The 1,894-nt window shown below is 43.2% G+C and overlaps 1 protein-coding gene across 1 annotated transcript; it reads right to left on the bottom strand.

Annotated features, from left to right (window-relative positions):
* Window positions 1–290: 290 nt before the first annotated feature.
* Window positions 291–1,232, bottom strand: LOC119378705 (uncharacterized). The gene has a single exon (XM_037647748.1). It carries the CDS (start codon window positions 1,230–1,232, stop codon window positions 291–293), a length of 942 nt encoding a protein of 313 aa, XP_037503676.1.
* Window positions 1,233–1,894: the final 662 nt, after the last annotated feature.

Below are 1,894 nucleotides of genomic sequence, written 5' to 3'. Positions count from 1 at the left end.
AGGTTAAAATTGGATAAATAAATACACAAGATGGAGTGATGTAAAACAAAAGGACAAACTTTAAAACATAGCAAGGAGTGTACAATCGTGCTCAGTATGAGCTACACCACTGGAACGTGTGGGCGAACGCTCTTCAAGGTTGTACAGTGGCTCCGATCATGGCATATTTTCGAGTTACTGGGAGATAGTTTGCTGTTCCTATCAGTGTGCATCACCCCCACTACCTTTCTTTCACCATACCAGAAATTATTATTTGCCTGAAGTGAAATACCCAAAAGAAGCTGCTGTATTCACAAAAAACGATGTGCTGCTAAAATTGGGGATGACAAGTTTGTGATACCAGCCGCCACTACCACAATGTCATCAAGTAGTCCCACCATGCTCCAGGGAATCCTTGTCGACAAGACTTTAAATATTTTCATACGCTGTATCGCACGCTCAACGTGGACCCTTGCCGACGCTATCTTTTGTGTTCGAAGGGCGTCACCCTTAGACATCTGCTTTTGCTGTCTTTTGAATGGCGGCCTGATTAATTCAATTAAATGGTCAGCACAGACGTCATCAATCAGAAAGCCACGGTCTGCCATTACGGCATCTGATACCGGGTCAAGTTCATTAATCAGACGGCTTTGTTCAAATATAGCCTTGTCAGATGTTCGGCCCCCATATCCCTCACTTATGTGGGCAATGAGACCACTCGGGGTAACAGTCACCATGTACTTGACAGTGAAACCTTTCTTGTAGAAGGAATAACACTGCAGTGCACATCGCAGGCAGTTAGGCTGGCTTATTGGAATTTCTGTGCAGTCCACAATGACACGCACATTGCTGAACTGTTTGAAACGCTTTGGCAAATGCTCAACAACATCTTTTGTTGGTACAGCCACCGTTAATTTCAATATCTCAGACAAGATCTGCACTGTTTCTGCAATTATACTGCTGCAGGTTGTTAGTGAACAGCTGAAGAGATGGCTGAGAAACGCTGTCGAGATATTGTGCTCCAGCTTGACCAAAGTTAGAGCAATTCTTTCCTTGCCAGACAACTGGTGCCGTCCCGAGAGTGGATGAATCTTTTCGTAGCACCTTACTAGGCCATCAAGAACTTCTACTGATGGCAGGCCACATAAAGTATTGATGTTCTCACTGTTTATGGTGTCCACAAACTTATGTGTAAAGGAACCCGACGTCACTTGCACAGCTTTGTGTTCAGAAGTCCGAGCCCCCGAAGCCATCTCCAGAAGGAAATGAGCCACACCTTTTTCCTCTGCAGAGAATTCTGCTATTTGTGTCCGGAGGCCAGGCTGGCAAGCACATTCCTGTCACAAAACAAAAGCAATAGTTCGTATTTCTGAAATAACTGATAACATTGACATGACACGGTCTCTTTTTTTCTCAATGCTTTTTTCCAATAATGCATGTCAGCATGTTAAACGGAAAGTTAAAAATAGGAAGCCCAGAGTTTTTGTGTAAGTTAAAACACACTCATCCCATGCATTTCATGGTACAAAGCTTTTTGTTAAGTGAATCCAGACAGCATGATGGAGGCTTGTAAAGCAAGCTACCACAACACGTATACAAAGATGTTACCATATTTTCGAAGTCCTCGTCGGCTATGGAGCGTGCAAGGCTTTGGTTGAAGCCATTATCAAGGGATGGGAGATCATCCTGTAATGTAATATTGGGTTTAGTTGAAAAAGAACGGTGGATTGAAATATAAAGAAGTTTCAGGCAGCCAATTTACCATGGTGGTGCTGGCAGGACTTGGCACTTCAGGCAATGTCTTTTTTTCAGTTATGGTTTCAGCAGGCAACGTCTTTTTTTCAGTTATGGTTTCAGCAGTTTGTTTGCTCAGTCCATTCTGAAACGCATTAAGTGTTGACATCGTTATGTACCC

The sequence above is a fragment of the Rhipicephalus sanguineus genome, unplaced genomic scaffold (assembly GCF_013339695.2).
Source record: "Rhipicephalus sanguineus isolate Rsan-2018 unplaced genomic scaffold, BIME_Rsan_1.4 Seq9305, whole genome shotgun sequence".
In the NCBI taxonomy this organism is placed as follows: Eukaryota; Metazoa; Arthropoda; class Arachnida; order Ixodida; family Ixodidae; genus Rhipicephalus; species Rhipicephalus sanguineus.
The sequence above is the reverse complement of the archived record's forward strand: the minus strand, read 5'-3'. Positions and strand labels throughout refer to the sequence as shown.